Source organism: Epinephelus moara, chromosome 17, assembly GCF_006386435.1.
Source record: "Epinephelus moara isolate mb chromosome 17, YSFRI_EMoa_1.0, whole genome shotgun sequence".
NCBI lineage: Eukaryota > Metazoa > Chordata > Actinopteri > Perciformes > Serranidae > Epinephelus > Epinephelus moara.
In genome coordinates, this window is record NC_065522.1 from 194,197 (window position 1) to 214,771 (window position 20,575).

Here is a 20,575-nt window from a genome sequence, read left to right on the forward strand (position 1 = left end):
GCTGGCCTGGGAACGCCTTGGGGTTCCCGCGGAAGAGCTGACGGAAGTGGCTGGGGAGAGGGCTGTCTGGGCTTCTTTGCTGAGGCTGCTGCCCCCGCGACCCGGACCCGGATAAGCGGAGGACGACGAGTACGAGTACGAACAACGATAATAATAATAATGATAAAATAATGATAATAGCAATATAGTTATAATAATAGTGATAATAATAATAATAATAATAATAACTATAATAATAAAATGATAATGATAATAACAATAATAACAATAATAATCAAATGCAACATATACCCTACAAGCAATTCTCTAAATAAAGACCTGAACACAACTGAACGTTTTCTGGGTTCCTTTTGTTCTATTTATGTCTGTATCTGTCTGTCTGTCTGTCTGTCTGTCTGTCTGTCCCCTATGTCTGATGTTTGTGACAAACAACCCGCGTGAACATATGTTGACAATTGAGCAATTTATGATCATTTTAATAGTGCAAACACGTCATTCCTCTATAGATATAATGCGCTGTAGGAGCGAGTGGCACTGTACCAAGATGGCGGCGCTTTAGGCACGCCCCTCCAATCGGCAGCAGCAGTCAACGTGGCGTCTATGTATATATGTCTATGATGTACATGGGCAAGCACGTGTAATCAGTCTTGCAGCCTAACTTGGTTAACAGCCTAATGTGTCAGTCTTTGTTTTTCTTTATTTTAATTGGGATGTACAGAAACATACAGCCAATCAAAAGTAAGTCTCAGGTAGAGGGGCGGGACTTAGTGTAAACTGCAAGGTACCATCAAGTGAGCTTTGGATATTTCCTGAGAGCATTAACGTCTGTAAATCTGCGGTTGGTTCGGACTTTTGATGATTAATGTTATGGTGTAAAAAAACCTTAGCATTAGCATAATTAGCATCATTTAGCTTTGCTTTCATACTGTTTGCTGTGCATATGAAGTAGTTGGTTAAGACAAGTTAATGCTAGCTCGCCATGAAATAGTGGACTTGTTGCTTAGCTGATTTAATGTGATTCAGGGGACAGACATTTGTGACTGTAAGAGAGGAGTGGACAAACTCCTTTGGACCACTGTGGAGAACTGTTCCTTCCTGCTGGAGTGTTGCTGTCGGCTGCTTCTGCTGTTTCTTCGGACCTCGGCTGCCCCTGCTGTTTCTTCGGACCTCAGCTGTTGCTGTTGATCTGCTGCCCTCAACCGGTTGTCCTTTCAATGGTTTCCCCTCATCTATTCCCATTAACTTTCCCTGGATTCATGAGTACTGACATAAAAACTTGCACATGCTTTTATTTTGATTGCTTGTGTCTACAAGTGAAGCAGCCATTATAGTTTTTAGGCTTCAACGTTCCAAGCCACGACTCAGGCCTGCAGCGGGTATTTTGTGACATTGGGGTGTGTGTTGCAAAGTGAGTGTGTGTGGGCTCACAGTATTGTTGACTGTTTACAGGTTTAAAAGTGCTATGCTCTGGTATTTCGGGATTTAATAGAGCTTAATTAGAGGAAACAGTTACACTTTAAAAGAATTGAATGAAAATAATTTGAATTTGAAGGGAATAATTGTTTTGATTTTATTTATTTTATTTACATTTACTGAATGCTGTAAAATAATATTGTTTCGCATATTTTGATTGAAAAGAGAACTAAGTTTGATTTTCTTACATTTAAAGTATAGTGTTTGTGTCATAATTCTTCATTATAATTCTAGTTTTAGGTAATAAGGGTGTACAGAGTATAGATAGGACATAAATTTACAACATAATAGGAGGCCTATATCTTTTCCTAATTTTTTTCATTCTTATTGGAGGCACCGCCAGTCATTTCCTTACTACAGATCAGGTAATCAAGTTTGTAAAAGTACAGGTAGTAGCGCCACTAAATTCTAAACCGTACCCAGGCCCCACCCAGAGTACTACTACACCTAGCAGATTATATAGCTACATGGGACGGGTGTTACATAAATGGAGGCACCACTAGGATTGTTTTGATCTGACAATAAAATACTAGCCTTTTGAGCACTGGGAATAATTAGCAATTAGCCTCAAAACGTGAAAACTTTTTGTGATAAGTTAAGTTTGGTACGTTGCAAGTATGACAAACAAATTGGTCCATCACAGCTTGATTTGGTTAACTGGTGCAAAGAGGGAGTAGCAGTACAACAACCCTGTTAATATATGGGGTGCCAGAAAACATTTCAGAAGCAGATATACAAGAAACAGCAGAGACTATCAAAGCCTTGGGCAGAGTCAGAGTAAGGGGCAAAATGTTTCACCCTCAACTGAAATCTTTCATGGTGCTTTGTGAGTGCCGTGAAGTGATAGACCCCAGAAGAATCCCAACAGAAGTAATGCCAATAATGGGTGGTAGTGCTTGGAACACAGTACACTACGTAGCTCTGCAAGACACTGGCAGCTCAGATGATTTCAGGGGAAAACAATGGAGGATATCCAGAGACTATGCTCCCCAAATACAGTGGAGAATAGAAGCCCCGAGTCCATCATTCGTGCAGTTGGCGAGATATGGGGCAAAACCAGTAAAGTGCCTGACAGCAACACGTACTAACATCTGAGAACTTTCTTGGGAGTAAGTCCCACTCCAGCAGAAGAAGAATGTCTTGATATCTGGCGAGAGCAGGCCAAATTCATGATTGATGAAGGCGCGTACTCTGAGAAAGAGAAACGCAGAAGAATACTTGAGAGTCTGAAGGGCCCCGCCTTGGAGATCATCCAGGCAGTGCGCATGACTAATCCAGACGCTAGCCCAAAGAAATTCATACAGGCAATAGAGAGCATCTTTGGCGCAACAGAGTCAGGAGAAGACCTCTACTTGTTCTTCAGAGCCCTTCGACAACAGCCTGGTGAGGGTTTGTCAGAGTTCCTGCGAAGATTAGAGAGATCCCTCATCAAAGTGGTGCAGGGAGGTGGTCTCCCAGTTAGCGCAGCTAACACAGCCAGAGTTGAGCAGCTCATTAGAGGTTCTTCCTCGGACCTCATGTTACTTCAGTTGAAAGTTAGGAAGCGGAAAGACTATACCCCTACATTCCTGAAACTGCTGCAAGAAATCCGTGAAGAGGAAGAGCGACAGTTAGCTAGACAGAGTCTAGGAGCATCTACACGCTGCCAGCATGTTCGCACAGTTCATGCTGAAAAAGAAATGGAGCCTGAGTTGACGCAACAGAGTGAACTTAAAGCTCAGATTCAAGAACTGAAAGCAAAGATGGATGAGCGAATGAGCACAGAACAGCCGCCATCTGAAAGTCACCCAAGTGGTCCAAAGGAAAAGAAAAAACAGACAACTGAGCCACACAGTGAGATAGAGTCGCTTAAAAAAAACAAGTTAAAGCACTAGAAAATAGAATAAGTGTGATGGCTGTGAGATCCACGTCTGACCACCCACCAGAGACTATGACCCAGTCCAGTCGATACAAAGCAGCTTCAAGCTATAAATCTGGTTCCTTCAAAGTACAGTCTCCCAAAGAGCCTGATGAGTTCTTTTGTTACAGTTGTGGAGAAAATGGCCACATTCTTCGAAGTGTACTGCACCAGAGAACTCACAGAAAGTCATCAAAAAGCTCATACGCTTGGTGCGAGGAGCACAAGATGGAACAAAAGACAACCCTAAAGACACTTCAGACAAGCAAGGTATTGCAAGGGTCCACAAAGTGGAAGTCCCACAGGAGGACACCAGCCTGCCAGAGGGTCTTGTGGGTCCATCAATGATAAGCACTATCAAAGTCAATGATCTGTCTTGTGATGCTCTAATGGACAGTGGGTCTAATCAATTCAATCAATCAATCAATTTTATTTATAAAGCCCAATATCACAAATCACAATTTGCCTCACAGGGCTTTACAGCATACGACATCCCTCTGTCCTTATGACTCTCGCAGTGGATAAGGAAAAACTCCCCAAAAAAACCCCTTTAACGGGGAAAAAAAAATGGTAGAAACCTCAGGAAGAGCAACTGAGGAGGGATCCCTCTTCCAGGACGGACAGACGTGCAATAGATGTTGTACAGAACAGATCAGCATAATAAATTAACAGTAATCCGTATGACACAATGAGACAGAGAGAGAGAGAGACTAATGTGACTATAATCTTTGAGAGCTGGTACAATGAACACTTGCCAGATATCCCCATACATCCCATCTCTCGCTTAGACCTCTGGGGCTTGTCAGACAGTGATTACCCCTACAAAGGTTACGTTGTTGTGGAGATGGAGTTCCCAGAAGAGATGACAGGTGTAAAAGGTCCCATAGTTGTCTTGGCTTTGATCTGTCCCGAGCTGAATCAGCACAACCAGACCCCTGTTATCGTTGGCACCAATGCCTCCCTGTTCCAACGACTGTGGGAGCTGTGGAAAGCGAATGGAGATTAAAAGTCGTTCACTCAATGAGAATCCAGCCCGTGTATGCACCAGTCCAAGCACAGGCTCAGCTCTCTTAAACAGCAGCAGTGGATGATGTTGTTGCACAAGTAAAATGGCAAGGACCTGGTCCACTCTCCATAGCCCCAGGTGAGAGATGTTATGCCACCTGTAAAGTGGACGGGCCAACTCCGACATCAAAAGATGTTATGATTGATGCAGCCACTGTACAGTCACTCCCAGCCGGCGTGCTCGTACGACCAGGTGTGCTCTCGAATGCTGATGTTGACATGAATCTATTCACGGTGCTCATTCACAATGACTCTCACAAGAAAACCTCCACACCAGTGGGGACTGTGATAGCAGAGATGTATGCAGTCGATACAGTCACCCCAGTCCAACCATCCAACCTCCCAGCAGATACTATAGATCCAGATCTGTTTGACTTTGGCGACTCCCCTATCTCGGAGGAGTGGAAGAATCGGCTCCGCCAAAAGTTAGCACAGAGACGAAATGTCTTCTGCTTGCATGAGTGGGATGTTGGTTTGGCTAAGGGAGTGGAGCACCACATACGCCTGCATGACCCCAGACAATTCAGGGAGAGGTCCCGCAGGTTGGCCCCCGCCGACATCGATGATGTGCGACGACACATACAGCAGCTGCTAGATGCGGAAATTTTAAAAGAATCTCGTAGTCCCTACGCATCACCGATTGTGGTGGTCCGCAAAAAGAACGGGACAATTCAAATCTGTATTGACTACAGAACCCTCATTGAGTGCCTGATTCATGCCCCCGTGTTGGCATTCACTGATCCCACTAAACCCTACATCTTGCATGTGGATGCCAGCATGAATGTCAAGGGCGCTGTTCTCAACTAGGAGTACCCCGAGGGGCTCAGGCCAGTGGCTTTCGCAAGTCGGAAACTTGCTGCATCCGAGCAGCAATACCCTGTCCACCAGTTAGAATTTCTGGTGCTAAAGTGGTCAGTGGTGGACAAGTTTCACGACTATCTGTATGGTGCTAAATTTACTGTAAGAACTGACAATAACCCGTTAACGTATGTGTTAACTTCGGCTAAGCTTAATGCCACAGGACATCGCTGGATGGCTGCCCTTGCCACTTACGATTTTACCAGGATTTTACCAGGATTTTATCAGGCTAGTGGATCAACTTGGAGCTCCAGAAACGGCTGTACCTGAAGTGTCGGCATTCCCAGTGAACCTTGGTCTGAACACCATTGATCAGCTGAGCCCAAAAGACATACAGACAGCTCAAGAATTGGATCGAGAGATTGGACATGTGAAAAGAGCACTTGAAAGCCACCAGGTGCTGACTCATGCCAAAAATGACCCACCAAATACAGCACTGCTCATCCGTGAAGGAAATAAGCTGGAGTTGAAGGATGGAATATTCTTCAGAGTAACAAAGAAACTGTGTGGAAGGGAGATCCGACAACTTGTCTTGCCTGAGAGATACTGGACTGTGGTGTTGAGGTCTCTGCATGATGATTGTGGACACATGGGAGTGGAAAGAACCACTGAGCTGATTAAAGATAGATTCTACTGGCCACGCCTGGCATCTGAGGTCTCAAAAACACTCCCTCAGCGTGCTGCACAGTTGAATCAGATAACAAGTACTGGTCCCTTGGATCTAGTCTGTATTGACTTCCTGCAGTACAACTCTAAACCGTACCCAGGCCCCACCCAGAGTACTACTACACCTAGCAGATTATATAGCTACATGGGACGGGTGTTACATTCACATTTAACTTGTGGAAAGATCGTTAACTGAAACTAGTTCATTTCAACTGAGACAGCAAACATGGATGAGCTGTTATGAATCTTGTTGATTTATCCTCAATAGACAGAGCTAAAAATAGGCCATTCTACAAAGAAACGTGATGCTTTCTGTCACGAATAACACTGAAGTATACAAATTATGTTTTTATTTATCATTTTTTTATGACAATTTATGATGATGGGTGTGGTTTTGCAGGATGTGGCAGTGCATGCTTGGCAAGCTCTGTGACCATCTCAGCCTGTGCTCTGATGAACATTTATGAGTTACATTAGTTTTGAAGAACTAATGTAGGTTAGTACTGTTAATTGACACTATTTAGTCAAGTTGGCTTTACAATGTCATAATGTGCCCCATATCATGTGCCATGAAAATACTGGAAGAAATTTACAGTTTACAAAGAGGTCAAGGCTACTTGGCCTCGAAATTCCTTAGATACCAATCTGATCTAGCATTGGTGGGACCTACCCCACACAGAGGACGTGTGACCATGCTACAACAGGTCAGAGCCAAGTCTAATCCACGGAGGCCCCACTGTGGATCAGAGGTACCTCTGGAGTACCAGAACATCCCACAAATGTTCCATCAGAATGGGATCTGGGCCCTATTCAGAAAGCAGGATTAGTAAAAACTCTGAGTATGTTAAGCCTGAGATGAGGGAAACTCTTGAGTTTTCCATTTCATAAAGCCAGTTCAGCGTAACCCTGAGTCAGTTACTATGACAATGTACTCCGTGAAGCTGCTGGCTCGCAGGTTTGCTTCGTCTAAGCCTGAGGCTGATCACCCGCTGAGCGTGTTGCAGGAAGGAGAGACGTGGCATGTCCTTTTGTGAATAAAGTCGTGGACGTTGATGCACAGTTTATTCAGAGGCTGCTGCATCAGGAGATGGTGATTAGACCCCGTTTGGATTTCTCCCCGGAGGAGTGTCTATACGAAAGACACAATTTCACCTCACAGTCTTTATCTTAACAATCTGTTCCACACAGATATAACGAATATAACACATTATGGATTTACATTATCATCGGAGCAAATTTTATGTATTGCCCTTCAATTATTCGGCAACGGCAGTTTTCTTCATTACATCAGAGATAAGAAACACATTGCTCTGAAAAGTCCATTCATCCATCCATTTTCATCCGCTTATCCAGGGCCGGGTCGCGGGGGCAGCAGCTTTCCAGCTCCTCCTGGGGGAGGAGGCATCCTCCACTTTTTTTAAAAAAAAATTCTGTAATTTCATTTGGGAAGGGGGATAATAATTAAATAAATCATGTTTGAGGTACGCCCCTTATTTTCCTAACATATGGGAGGACAAAGTACACAATTCTTATTGGCTGTCAGCTGATTAGCTGGTCAGCTTTAATTAGCCAGTACAATTCGTGACTTTTTTCACACTCAGGTGGATGAGAAAAAAATGCACAAGGATCTGTTTGTTTTAAGTTATTTTGAAAAGACAGCAGTTGTCAAAGACAGACACAGCTGGGGACTTACATTTTGCCCACTGGCAAAATTGGTGAACTATTTCCAATGTTAAAATAAGGAATGTTTCAAACATTTGTGTATTAAACTGCATGAACACTGAGCATTTCCCAAAAGACAACAACAGGTCACAATAGACTGTAAAACTGAAACGCATCCCTGATACTATGAAACTGAAAATACAATATAAATAGAAGTCTGCTTCCAAGTGAGTGAAAATATCACTGCAGTGCCAATCAGCCAGGATAGCTTCAGTGTCTGGTCTATTTTCTTTCCTAAATATTTTAGTAATAGCTTAGTACCACTGTTTGACGAGCAGCCACACATTAACATACACATGCACACACTAGCAGACAGACAGACAGACAGACACACAGACAGAGACAGAAGATTATGTATGATTACAAAAGAACAGAGGAGCAGAACTGACTTTTAGCCTACTACATCACCCCTGCAGCTTGTTATAAAACCACATTTTTGTTATTTCAGAGAAAGTAAAGTACCGTAAAAAGGTACCATTGGGTAGTGATACCATTTAACAGGTACTGGAACCCGTACCGTTATCGCTGCCAATATGAATGGTACCCAACCCTACCATCCTCACAATTCTCTCTCTGTTACTGCTGCAACTGACAGGGAGCCCACAGGCAGGTCTTCCAGCTCAAGCATCCTATTTGCACATGCCATATTGTGGTTGACTCACATGCCAATCTTCATGCTGTGCTAACATCAGTGCACATTGCTAACCACGAACAGCTAAAAGTTTGCGGGGGGAACTCGCACTTGTGAACTTTGGTTCTATGTGCATCATTCTACATAGCGTGTATTCTGCATGTGGCTGCAGGCACCAGATCATGACTCCTGTACTGTAACAGTTCGGCACAATTACAAAAACCACTACAGCTCAAAATATGCTATTTGCTTAAGTGGCCAGTAGGAGTGACCGTGTTATACGCCATTGTCAAATTCTACCCGAATTTGGTGGGTGCTAATTTCAAGCCCTGACACACAAGAGCGACACATTTACTTAAAGCTGCAAACTAAAGGAAGTAATGTATCACCCTGGAGTTCTATTGAGGCCAAACACTGAATATTTCAACTCAGGTAGAGTAAATAGAGAAAAAAGGAAAAGGGACTTTTTATGGTATCAGCACTTACTGCCTTGCAGCTTATTGGCTTGCCATTCATGTCTGTGGCGGGTGGCATCAAGGGTTCCCAGTGTTGTCCTTTGTTATAGGTAATGAGAGTTGTCATTTTGCCATCTACCTTCTGATTGGCCAGGAAGACTCCTTTGATTCCACGCACCTGGGAAACAAAATGGATTTACAACAGTTAGGGTTAACTTTACAAAACAACCATCCTAACTGCTTTTTACAATGTGCATATGTAACTTTTGTTTAACAGTGGCCACTGTGGCCACATAGCCACCATGATGGCACCCATTGCTTTGTGGACTGCCTATGGACTGTAAAAATAATGGACTAGCCACCGTGACGTCGCCCATTGCTTTGTGGACTGCCGTTATGAAGCTTAGAGTTTGGTATTTTGGTCGTCGCCATCTTGGATTTACAACCTGACATTCAAATGTTTGGACGAGAGGGTGGAGCTGTGGAGGAATGAGGGGGAACCAGAGGACACTACACAGACCCACCTACACCGGCAACCTGACTGAACGCTGCACCTGGCTTGCCATGCTAAATCGCTGCTAACAAATTTAGCTTCCATAATAATCTTTGTGACTTTAGCTAATTGCATACATGGCCACATTTGGCAAACATTACATATAAGAGGAGTAGTGTTAACCTTGTAACGTTATTGTAGTGTTAACTGAAGTTGATATTACCGTGTGTAAGTTAATGTTAAAGTGTGTGGTGTGGATAACTGCAATACAGTAGTAAACATGTTAGGTGTCTTGGTGTGCTGATGGCTCAAAAGCCAGCAGATAAAATTTAGCTTCTTTATATCAGTTAACGTTACACCACAAAAAACTGATTAATGTGTAGTATTCTTCCAGCTGAACAGAACTTACAGTTCAACGTTTAGTGAGTGTGTGTTAATATTAATGTTTACTGGTTGAGCTGAGTATATTGTTTGTAGGCTATTTTTTTGCATGCAGGTGCTGTTCATTTCATTGTTGATGACAGTCATCAAAACATCTGTTGGAATGAATCTTTGTGTCTCTTTCAGCAAAGGTTACAATACTGAGCCCTGCATCATTTCATGTGCACCCACACCACAAAGCCACAGAAGTGAGTAATAGTTACTTTTCTATCGCTGTTTAGTGTAAAACAATCCAGTAGACGTTTTTTTAATTTTATTTTTTTACATCTAAACTGAAGGAATAGTTTCTTTTTCTTTTTTTCCCCTCAGTAGCCTACAATATGACACATTCCTCAATATTACAATGTTTTTTTTTCCATCCAGCCGCTGTCACTGGAGACAGCTACATCTGGTGTGGGGCTGAGAGAGCTACAGAGACGATGGAACAACCTTTCTACATCCACTGATTCGGCTGAGTTGGTCTGAGGTGGAGAGCCCTCTCCCCTTCTTCATCCAGTCCCTGCGAGCCAGAACAGTTCTGGGTGTCCTCCTCATCCACTGTGGTGGGAATGACATGGGAGATATCCCAAGTGTCAACCTCATCACTGTAAAAGAGGAGGACCTGCACCAACTCCACCTGCAGCATCCAAATATGAAGATCATCTTCTCTGGCACCCCCCAGAGACGCAGGTAGAAGGCTGCTGCCAGTCCAAGGTCCGCAGGTTTGTGAACAGCGTTTTGGCTACATATGTTCATTGTTTAAGTAGCAGCTTTGTACATCACCCTCACACAAGGCTTGACACTCCTGGGCTATTTGTGAACGATGCAGTTTATTGTATATTTTTAATTTAACACTTTTGGCCATAACACTGCCAAGAGCTCTGCTCTTTCTTGTGCCCTACACCCTCTCCTGTTTACTTTTGTCTTATTCTCTCACCAGTCTTACCACTCCATGGTCTTTGACACTCTGCCCCATGTCTGATGTAGCTGTAATAGTTTATTGTTTTCAATTATTACTGTTTTTATCAGTGTGCTGTTCCAAGAACATTACTTACTTAAAGAGAGGTTGTTACTGTGACAAATTTACAGTCAAACACTGTCAGGTTGCCTTGCCTTATTGTCTCTTACATAGTGACCAAAGTAAACCAAGAGCTATTTCTATCTAGTTAGCTTTAATCAACAACATAAATGTTAGAATAAATGTTGCCGTCCTTGAACATCTGACAATGAAGGATAAAACAACAGATATTACAGTTTGGTGTATTTTTCCTGACATTTTTTATGACACTGAAAAACACTAATTCGCCAAAGTGTCCTATAAGATTCATTACAAGGCGTACGGTAAATCTGAAATAAACCAGACAAGCATTCTGCAGTTATTGAAAAATGCACTCAGTACTTTTTAATCACAGTAATAGAAAACTATCATCACAAATTACAAAAGCATTAAACATTTTTTTCAGTTATTACTGTAGTTATGAATAAAATCAATGTACTTAAGCTGTACCAGGTCTCAATCAAATGAAAAAACATGCAAGGACATGCAATATGAATTACTAAACCCAACTGCTTTGAAATTAAAATCTAATTGTCAAATCTTCATTACATACAACAGTGTTTGTATGCCTAATGCATACTCCATACACATGTATCACAGGAGTCACATTTTGCTCCTGGGTGCACTTCTCGTTTGGCCATTTCCAGCTGTTTCCAAATGAAGATCCTTTGGATGTCAAATTAGGAAATACCTTCAGCTGTGAAGGTGGTGAATGTGCTATGGTTGATCCATCACTTGATTCCCATTTCATGTTTTAAGAATTAGCATTTTTAATGTTCCATCAGCTATCTAAATAATTGAACTGAGAAACTGAATCTCTGAATACTAAGGACAGAGAATGACAAAAAAAATTGTAAAACTTGGTCTGTCCTTTTATCAGAGGAAGATTTGGAAGTGGTTTTCTGGCATCATAATCACAACCCATTTCAGAACTCAGGATGTTGTCCTGTTGTCTCCCTTCTCTACAGTCCAGATGAATGGCACCAAATACACCACTCCATACATGAGGTCTTCCTTCTGTTAGCAGTGATCATTCCGGTTTCACAGTGTGGATACCTTTTGAATTACAGTAAAAGACAAACACTTATGTAAAGACATAGTGGATCACAATTGATCATATACGTACATATACCAGCTTGACAGGACAGGTGCATGAATAGCTGGTTCAGTTGAAGACTAACTACCTTGTATGGACTTACAGTATTAGGTGACCAAAACTCCTGGATAAAAAAATAGCTTTCTATACATTGTATTGTCCACAATAATGATCAATACTTGAACTTGAATACTTGAATTTAAACCAATAGGTTGCTTGATTCATTATTAGATATAAAAAAGGTCTCTGTACCCTGAGGTCAGTGCTGAAGTGATGAGTCTAAAAGTGTTTACTGCACAGATGTAAAGCCTTGTTAGGAGTCCAGTTCTGTCTTCTTACGCTGAGCATCCACTGGTCCAGCCTATCTGCATCACCTAGTGGAAAACTTTACACAGACAAACAAAGGATGTAGAAAGGAATGTATGTGTTAGGTTACCTCCCTCGCTGACTTTTTCTTTACATGAAAACATTACAACTTAAATTTCGTAATGTTCAACAGGTCACCACTTCATTTTATCTTAAAAGCAGCGGTGGACATCCCAGTCCTCATATTCAGTCATTACATTTTTATATATTTTCCATGTGGCAGTTAAAAACACTAAATGCAGCTGCACGTTAAATGTCAACATTTCAGCCGACCAAAATCAGTTGCCTATTTTACTCATGATATTAACAAAATAACAAAGTTTTGGTTTGTGGACCATCAAATCTTATGTTAACTTCAATAACCAACTCCAGCTTAACCAAAGACGCAACATCTAGTTAGAATAACGTTGTTTCTTGAACCATGCTGAAACATGGCGTTAATATATTTAAATTACACACATATACCTTATTGTAATTGCACAACATTTTAATGTAACATAATTGCTACCTATCCCTCTAGCAGTAATGTTACATTGTATTGTGAGATATTGTAACATGGTGGAGCTTCATTTTCCAACCTCACACAGATGCCCTTTGTTCAAAAGAATTATCACCCTAAATTCTAACACTTCTGTTTTACGTTTTGACTTCGGTGCATGCGGGTTAGCAGCTAGAGCTAGCGAGATAATGAGCTAAGCTAACAAGCCAGAAAAACAAAAATACATGCTAATTAGCGCTTGCATATAAATAAAATGATGATAGAATGTCACTTACCAAAAAAACTGGAGCACTGGTGTCCTGAAAGGTCAGTTGGCACAATTTCCTGCACAGCAAGCCTTATTATTTGTCTGATATTTGTACAAAATAGAGCCATAGAGACCAAAACCTTTTTTTTTTTTGCTGTTTTCTTTAGCTGTAAAGTTGGGCACTTTAACATGGGAGTCTATGGGGATTTGCTCTGTTTTGCAACCAGCCCCTAGGGTCCAGTAGATTAACTGCAGTTTTTGGCACTTCCGCACCAGTGGCATCTGCTGGTCTTTCAAACAGGGGAATCTCACTTTAAGTTTACATCATAAAATTTGTCATATTGTGGCGAGGCAGTAACTTATAAAAGGAACATTCAATTGAAGCCGTTTCTCAACCACACTCATGCCATAGAACCACAGCAAAACACACCTCAAAGATTTTCAGATGGGTTTAAACGCCTAAACTGTGGTGAAAATGGAAATAAGGAACTCCGGACAGCACTTAGCACTTTGCGAGTGGAGTCAGAAGACTCCACTCGTAAATATCCGCATGGGACTGAGCTCGAAATGCGACGATGCCGGTGTGTATTTCAAAAGCGCTGTCAAACACAAAGGGGTTCAGCCTTTTAGACAATTCCTCCAATCATTATGCATACACCAAGCGACATCTCCCGCCTACCACTCCATCAGGTCCCAGGGAAGCTGAGTCTCCCTGGAAGTGATGATTTTGTCGCATTTATCCAATGACCATCTCGCTTTGCTGCATGAAAAAAACCTGCTCAACGCTGTCTCATATGAATGCTTGGAGGCTCTGCGTCCACCGTGCTGACACGAGAATGTATGACAGGGAGGTTGCGTTTGAAAACTGGTGATAAATAGCTGATGTTTGCACATCATAGTCATGATGTTAAATGCATCCTAGCGCACGTTTAATGCAATGTAAATTCTTATTTTAATGTATATTATCATAGTAAGATGGCACTGGGGGTCAGCAACCTGTTGCAGCAGCTCTGACTATTTGCACTCTTACTGCTTCTTTTTCATATCTTTAACTTTGTTTTTTATATAGTTTTATTGCTCATTTATATCGTATTGCTGCAGCGTTCTAGTTGTAGTATTACTGGGGAGTAATTTGTTTCTTCTTTGCGTAGTTTTTCTTTAATGTTAACTATGTTAACATACACTCGAGGTCACTCGCCAACAAAACGGACGACCTGGCAACCCTTGTAAACAACCAGTGTGTGTACAGGGAGTGGTGTAACCCCGGACATGTAACCGTGAAGGACTGTGTGTGTACTCCTGATGTAGAGCTCCTGGCGGTGGCACTACGGCCATACTATCTACTGCGGGAGTTTTCACACGCCATCATGGTGGTTGTTTACATTCCCCCATCAGCTGTTGCAGCCAGCGTGAGTGATGTCATCCACTCAGTGATGGCAGGACTACAGATGCAGCACCCCAGCGCTCTCTCCTGTCCTGACCAACTTCACACAATATGTTGACTGTGCAACGAGAGAGAATAAAATCCTGGATCTTCTGTATGCCAACGTGAAGAAAGGATATAATTCTTCTTCTCTCCCTCCACTTGGTGACTCAGACCACAACCTGATACTCCTTGACACCACCTACAGGCCGATGGTGGAACAGCAGGCAGCCAGCACAAGGTCTGTAAAGGTCTGGTGTGATGACACAGCGGAGGCACTGCAGGAGTGTTTTAATGTCACAGACTGGGGACTTTTTATATGAGACTTCAGCGATGACATGGAGGGTCTCTCGATGCATTACAGACTACATACAATTCTGTGAGGACATCATTGTCCTAACAAAAAAGGTTAGCTGCTTTTCAAACAACAAGCCATGGATCAATAAAGGCCGCGTTTCCCAGTTAAGAGCAATCTTAGGACTTAACAGCGCAGTTAAAAACATCTTTGGTAAAAAGGGTCGCTAAGGTAGGAGTGTTTCCCAGACGCCTTCTTAATGCCCTTCTTAGGATTGCTCTTACGATCGCTCTTTAAGACGCTCTTAACAGGACCTGACCACTACCGCGGTGCTGAAACTAAATCAATCAATGTCAGGCACATCAATCACCCACCACTGCTACCTAACGCACTAATTCCCTGCTGCTAGTGTGTATGTGTATTCTAATAATTCTAATGAAAAACTAAGACAATAAATATTTGTTAATGACCTATTTTCATGACTAAAACAAGACTACATCTAAATAAGTAGTCTTGGTAAGAGAATCATGAGGAAATGTATTATATTTATACAAAAATATGAAAGACGGACGAAAGGACAAATGAACTTAAGGACCTGCATTGTATCCTGACCACATTGTATCCTACTTGCATTCATCAACACTGTGTCTCTGCTAATGATCATCTTAACGTGACCAGTTCACGGAAGGACAAAATTGACAGATTTATGGACTATACATTCTTGGAACCCATCGGCTGTATTCGCCGTCTGACTTCCGGCAGACGGCGATACAGCCTCTGGGGGCAGACCCCCAATTTTTTGGCATTCCGGTTTGATTTGGGCGGAGGAGGCGAATTTCCGTTTCCGACTTCCGTTTATATATAAGTAAATATGCTGAACCATTGCGATGGATTCAGAGTTTGCAGTGACGCCAATTATTTTCCGCCTCGTTAGTTCACCGCACGGACCGTTTAACCTGGCAACAACTGCAGCCGGCTCAAACGTGATTGGTCAATATCACGCGGACTACAAACAGCCTACAACCAGAAACCAGGGCTCTTCCGCTCTTCTTCCGGAGGCAAGATCTCCGGGGCTTGCCTACAGACTCTACATTCACTGAATGTAGAGTCTGTATATAGAGACTATGGACTATAGAAATCTACACTGAGAATCAGACAAAACGCCAGGTATAAACTGTGAAAACACACAGGCAACTCACTGACAGTTGTAAAAGAGTTAATGTGACATATATGTGCGAATGTGTGAAAACACACAGCTGCTACCCAAAGCACTCCCTGCTGCGTGTGTGTGTGTAATTACAGGTAACAGGTGTATCCAAGTAGCAATTACATCCGTTTATGCAGATATAAAATGACCTGTGGGTATAATTGCACACATTAAGACAGAATGGCAGAAGCAGGGCGCAAGCGGGCCAAGCAGTCACCTGCATTCACCCCAGAGGAGATGACCGTCCTGATGAAGTATGGCAGCAGTGGGACACACTCTTCGGCGGAACAAAAGGGAAAAATAATTTAATGGCCAAGAACCAGGTGAGAGAGCCAGGGCACAGGTGGTGGCGGACCTGGCGACACTACCCTCACCCCTGACAAGGAGAGGGTCATGTCAATAATTGGCAAGACCGCCTCTGAGGGCATCGAGGAGGGGATAGATGTCCTGGGGGACGAGGGCCTCTCGTCCCACAGTGACTCGGGTGAGGATGAGCCATCTGGGAGCGGGGCCAGAGCAACTCAATCAACCTCCCTGCTCCTCAGCATCAGCCTGCCTGACGAAGACGTCACCTGCACACTCTCAAGCTCAAGGCCTGTCCCCGTGCGCCAACCCGCACCAGCAAGGCCCGGCGTCCGCATGTGGGGTGGCCTCACCCTGCGGCCCTCTATTACCACCTGCACCTGCAGCGAGACACTCGTGGGCCTTGAGAGGGAGAAGCTAGCTGTGCTGCGTCGGATCGAGGGCCAGCTGGAAAGATCCACTGCCCTCCAGCAGGAGATGGTAGAATTAAGAAGTTTAGAAGTTGGAGCTGCAGCGGAGACAGCTGGCACTTGCCGAGGTGCAGTTCAACCGACTCTCCATCTCCATGCCAATCATCCTTCCCCAAGATTCAGGTAGGTGACATGTCTTGGTCTATAGTTTGTAACTGTTTTAACTGTTTTTTCCCCTTGTCCCTTTGTGCTTTTATTATTTTGTTTAATCTGTTTCTGTAGCCTACTTGGTTTTATTAACTGCAAAGTGTATTGAGACCATGTGCCATGGTGATTTTGCAGTGATTTATTAACCCACAATGCGCAATCTATCTCGTTCAATTTATTAATCAACCTCCCTTCATTGCAGGTGATGCAGAACCCATGTGACGGGAGGGGTCCCACTGCTTCAGGCTATCTTATGTTTGAATAAACTTGTTTTCCTTTTCAACCATGTGTTGTGTGAATCATTGCACATTATAAAGTAAGGGTGTCAAAGCTACACACAGATGGTCCCAGGGAAATGATAAAATTTCATGAGTTATTCCTGAAGACTACTGTAGAGGCAAAAAACTTCCTATTTTATCCTGCTCCTACTTATTTAAAGGACAAAGTACTTGACGCGCAGAAGCGCATACGTAAAAAAGGATCCTGTAATATTGGTTGGGAATGCACTGACATTTCAGCAGGCCAATCCTCCTCTGGTTTCCACAGAAACTCAGGGGCATGTATCCAACATTTTTGATGATGAATTTGACTGCGCTCATTCCTCTTGAGGCGTCATCAGCAGGATTGTCCTTGCTCCCCACATACCTCCACTGAGATGGGTTTGTACTGTCTCGAATCAGCGCCACTCTGTTGGCAACGTAGGTCTTGAATCTATTGTGCTCATTTCCAATGTATTTGAGGACTGTTTGGCTGTCTGTCCAAAAAACTGAGGGTTCAAATCCAGGTGTAGTTCCTTACTCAGCATTTTATCCACTTTTACCAACAGTGTTGCAGCTGCCAACTCCAGTCGTGGTATTGTGATGTGCTTCAGGGGGAGGACTCTGGACTTTCCTAAGACAAACGTAACGTGCACAACATCCTGCAAATTAACCTGTCTGATGTAACTCACCGAACCATAGCCACTGTCACTGGCGTCTGCGAAGTGATGCAGCTGCGCACTTTTCTGTGCCCCATAGTTTTTAGGCTTCAGGCACCGTGGAACTCTGAAGGTCTTAATGCTCTCCAGGCTGGCTGTCCACTCCCTCCATTGGTCTGAGACAGCCTGGGGCAAAGGTTCATCCCATCCAAAGCCTCTGTGGCAGAGAGATTGTAACACCTGCTTAGCTGGTAGTATGAGAGGAGCCAAAAAACCAAGAGGGTCGAAGATTGAACTCACGACTGAAAGCTTCCCTTTTCTTGTATGTGGCTTTTGGTTGGGATGGATATTGAAACAGAAATGGTCGGAGTCCACACACCACTGTAGCCCCAGCGCTCTTTCAGTCTTTGGACCTGTCTTCCAGGTCCAAAGTTCTGACGTCCTTCGCCCTTTGCTCTGGAGGGATGGAAACCAGAACTCCTCGGTTGTTACAAACCCACTGAGTGTGCTGGAACCCACCTTTGCTGCATAATGCAGTGAGATCTTTCACCAGATGAATGGCCTCAGGTTCTTTGGCAACTGACTTCACACAATCATCAACATAAAAGTTATGTCGAACAGTGTCAGCCACTTGAGGAGGAAAACAATTCCAATTGTCATCAGCTGTTTTTCTCAATGCAAAACTTGCACAGCTTGGGGAGGACACAGCACCTAAAATGTGAACCAGCATGCGGTATTCTTCAGGGGCTTTGCTGGTGTCACCTTGTGGCCACCACAGGAAGCGCAGGTATTCTACATGGGATCTACCCACCCTGACCTGGTGAAACATGGATTTGATGTCAGCCATGAATCCAATGGGCTCTTTGCAGAATCTCATTATAACTCCAACAAGATAATTACTGTAGTAAGATCCAGGCCCTGCAGTAACTCTGTGTTAAGGGATGTGCCTTGAAAAGTGGCTGAACAGTTAAAAACCACTCTAAGTTTCCTCTTCTTTGGATGGTACACCCCATGGTGCGGTATGTACCACAGTTTTCCTAGTGGGTGTTTCAGTTCTTCCTGTGGGACTTTCTCTGCATAATTGTTCTCCAACATGTTGTTGAGGAATGCAATGTACACCTGCTTGTACTGTTCATCCTTTTTTATCTTTCTTTTTAGGCTCTGCAGGCGTTGCTCAGCAAGTTGCCGGTTGTTTGGCATGTTGACATCGGTTCTCCTGAAAGGTAGCTTTAATGTGTAGTGTCCGTCCTTTAATGTGGCTTCACTGGCCATTCCCATATACTTCTTGTCCTCAATAACATCTCAGCCTCTTCCTGGGATGGTTCTTCATTAAAGTCCTGGTTATATTGTGAGATTAGAAGCTCCTCCAAACTTGTGACTGATATTCTATTCACAATTATTGTACTACCATCCCTCCCATTCCTGAGTGGCCCATTTACAACCCACCCCAGTAGTGTTCGAACTGCATAGGGGCCCTCACCTTGGCTGTTAATAACCTCCCAAGATTCCAATATCTTCAGAGCATTTGTGCCAATCAGCATTTCCACCTTAGCATCGATACTTGGAATCTTGACTTTGTTCAGATAATCCCACTGTTTTAAGTCATCTTGCCTTGGAACGCTGCTCAGGGTGACTGGCATTTCATCCTGAGTGAAAACATCAGGAAGAGGCAAGAAGTTGTCGCTGTCCAGTGCTGAAACTTCAATGCCGGAGATGACATGAGATGGGACAAGTTTTTTGTGATTCATCGTGCTTAAGAGGATGTGTGTCTTTTTACCTTTCAGGTTGAGCTGAGACATGAGGGATTCAGAACAGAAAGTAGCAGTGGAGCCAGGATCCAGGAGGGCGTACACTTGCAGGACTTGGCTGCCTTTTGCTGCTTTGACTTGAACTGGGACAATGGATAACACATTCTCCTGTTCTCCGGCCCCTGTATGACCGCATAAATCTGTTGTGTCATCCACTGCACCAGGGAGTGTTTCAGATCCAGTAGATGCACCATCTTTAACATTTATGTGCAGGACACTTGGGTGGGCTTGCTTGCACACTCTGCAGGTGAGACGTCTTTTGCAATCTCTGCTAATGTGTCCTGTGGAGAGACATCCAAAACATATATACCTTTGATCTTTAAAAAGTTGAGCTTGTTCCTGTGTATTTGTGCCATGAATGCTTTACACATCTCCAGTGTGTGTTTACAGCTGCAGAAGGGACAGGAGGGCTCCAGCAGCTCAGACTGCTTTTCCTATGGGGCAACAGTGACACCTGTAGCAAAACTACTGCCTGATGACTTGGAGATTTGTGGTTTGGCAGGTGGTCTAATCTTTACAGCCACTTTTCCTTTAACAACTGTCTGGTCTTGAAGGTCACCAAAAACAGGGTCAGCTGCTATGCGGGCTTGTTTTTCAATGAAATGGACAGGGTCCAAAATTCTAACCCTATGACTGTGCTCCTCTTGCAGTTCGTAGGCTTTGCTGCGCCATTTCTCCCGAAGCTCATACGGCAGCTTAAGCACAATGCTTCTCATGCTGGATACTGTGTCTTGTTCCTCCAAGTATTCCATCTCCTCCATGGCATTACAGCTGCTCCTGAGAAACATGGCATACTCCTGCAATGACCTTGAGTCCTCAGATTTAATTTGAGGCCAGGATAAGACCTTTTCCAGGTAAGCACAAGAGATTTTGTATTCATTTCCAAAGTTTTCTTTTAACAACTGTTTTGCCTTTTGATATCCTCAGTCTGGAGACATACTCACAGCTCGACCAGTTTTTGTGTTTGTCCTTTTGTGTACTGAATAAGGAACTGTAGCCTGTCTCTGTTGTTGTCTGTCTTATTTTCAACCATGTTCTCAAAGGAGTGAATGAAGGACTTG

At 43.3% G+C, this 20,575-nt stretch overlaps 1 protein-coding gene across 1 annotated transcript in view; it reads right to left on the reverse strand.

Annotated features, from left to right (window-relative positions):
* sorcs2 (sortilin-related VPS10 domain containing receptor 2) overlaps positions 1-20,575 on the reverse strand; it is a 195,905-nt gene that overhangs the window by 129,495 nt on the left and 45,835 nt on the right. The window contains exon 3 of the mRNA XM_050066937.1: positions 8,799-8,945. Coding sequence (XP_049922894.1) covers positions 8,799-8,945 — 147 coding nt within the window. The remainder of the gene's footprint in view (positions 1-8,798; positions 8,946-20,575) is intronic.